Below are 1807 nucleotides of genomic sequence, written 5' to 3' on the forward strand. Positions count from 1 at the left end.
CACAGACATTGAAAAATATATTTGGTGTATTAGAGCAATAGTGATTGATTTCTAACAAGGGAGGAATCATATTAAAAAAATAAAGCTGTGTCCTGAAAATGAGGGACATACCTCCATGGGCCAGTCACTGCTCAGGACCTGATGCTGCTCTAAGATAAGATTACGTGAGTGAAACAGAAGGATGCCGGCCACTGAATAGTCAAGGGACGCATGGACAGACTCACCCTGAGGAGTCTGAGTAGAACATAAAAGTGTCCTGGAGTGATGAGGATGCCACATAAGGGGGCACCTGGACTGTCCCTAAGACAGGGGGTCAGTGAACAGAGCTATAGGGAGGCAGGATCTGTCTCTGATGAGTCTTAGTCACCATGTCCCACAATGGTGTGTCTAAGTCTGGGCACCAGGGGGCGCCCAGGGACTGTGCCTGAAGGTCTGGGGTAATCAGAGTTGGGATCTGCTACTCGGCACTGCCTGGTGTCCTCTGCTCAGGGTACACAGCTGTGACCTTGCCATCCTCTGGGCCCCACACAGCCCCACCCCATTAAACCCAATTAAATTCTCAGTCACAGGTACCTGACCCAGGGCCCAGTGAGGGATCAGTAATCTGGGGAATCTTATTTGCATGAACGGACCCTCCCTCTCTCAGAGTATGAAAAGGGGGAAGGAGAGGTTCAAGGGAAGCTCTGCTTCAGCTGTGGGACCACTGAAGGCAGAACCCCGTGATAGTCTCCACCATGGCCTGGGCTCCTCTCCTGCTCAGCTTCCTCACTCACTTCACAGGTGAGAGGATAAGGGGACAGGGGAAGGGAACAAGGGAAGACATGTGGGGGTCTTCTTCCTGCACTTGTCTCCAGACTCAGAATCACCATCTCTGTGTGTCTCCCCCTTCCAGGATCCTGGGCTCAGTCAGTGCTGACTCAGCCGCCCTCAGTGTCGGGGGTCCCTGGACAGAGTGTCACCATCTCCTGCACTGGAAGCAGCACGAACATTGGGGATGGTTACAGTGTGCAGTGGTACCAGCAGCTCCCAGGATCAGCCCCTAAAACCGTCATCTATGGTACCAGCAACCGGCCCTCAGGCATCCCTGACCGATTCTCCGGCTCCAGGTCTGGCAGCTCAGGCACCCTGACCATCAGTGGGCTCCAGGCTGAGGACGAGGCCGATTATTACTGCTCAGCATGGGACAAGAGTCTCAGTGCTCCCACAGTGGTGCAGGCCTGTGGGGAAGTGAGACAAAAACCTGCTGTACCCCTGCAATGCAGTTCCCTTGGGCTGTCCCCACTCCTCTGATAAGAGAGATTCTTTCTTAGTTTGGGTGGCCTGCAACTGGGCTCTGAGACCTACCATGGAGAACTTTGACTGGGATGTCTGCCCACATTCTTTGACTTCTGCCCCTCAAGCCTGTCTGGGCAGCAACACATTGTATAACTTTCTCAAACTGAGCAGGAGTGCCTGTATATCAGGTGAGGCTGCCCTGGGAGTCATTGATAGGCTTCTACTTCTGCAGCCACCTCCGTGGGCCAAGTTCATCCAGGGACCCCCTTTCCCTGGAGAATGAATATGCCTCCTTCACCTGCTGTCCTCAGAGGACCTCCCAGCAGCCCATTCCTAGACAAAAGGTCGTAAATGAAACAGAAAGTCCAGCTCCCCATCAGCTGGGGACACAGTCTCTTTGAGATACAATCTGGTCATTTCAGACTGAAACTCAGACCATGGAATCCTCCATCTCTATCATTGACCATTTATTTCTTTCCTAGACGTTCCAGAGCTGCCACCCTCTCATTAGTCCCCGCCGTGAATGCCTGTC

At 53.0% G+C, this 1807-nt stretch overlaps 1 gene segment (V, D, J or C); it reads left to right on the forward strand.

Moving 5' to 3' along the window:
• The first annotated feature begins 662 nt into the window (after positions 1 to 662).
• Positions 663 to 1305, forward strand: LOC149997080 (immunoglobulin lambda variable 1-40-like). The segment is given in 2 exon segments: positions 663 to 780; positions 893 to 1305. Coding segments are annotated over 2 exon segments (444 nt in total).
• The last annotated feature ends 502 nt before the right edge of the window (positions 1306 to 1807 follow it).

Source organism: Furipterus horrens, unplaced genomic scaffold (assembly GCF_987537825.1).
Source record: "Furipterus horrens unplaced genomic scaffold, mFurHor1.1.pri manual_scaffold_11, whole genome shotgun sequence".
In the NCBI taxonomy this organism is placed as follows: domain Eukaryota; kingdom Metazoa; phylum Chordata; class Mammalia; order Chiroptera; family Furipteridae; genus Furipterus; species Furipterus horrens.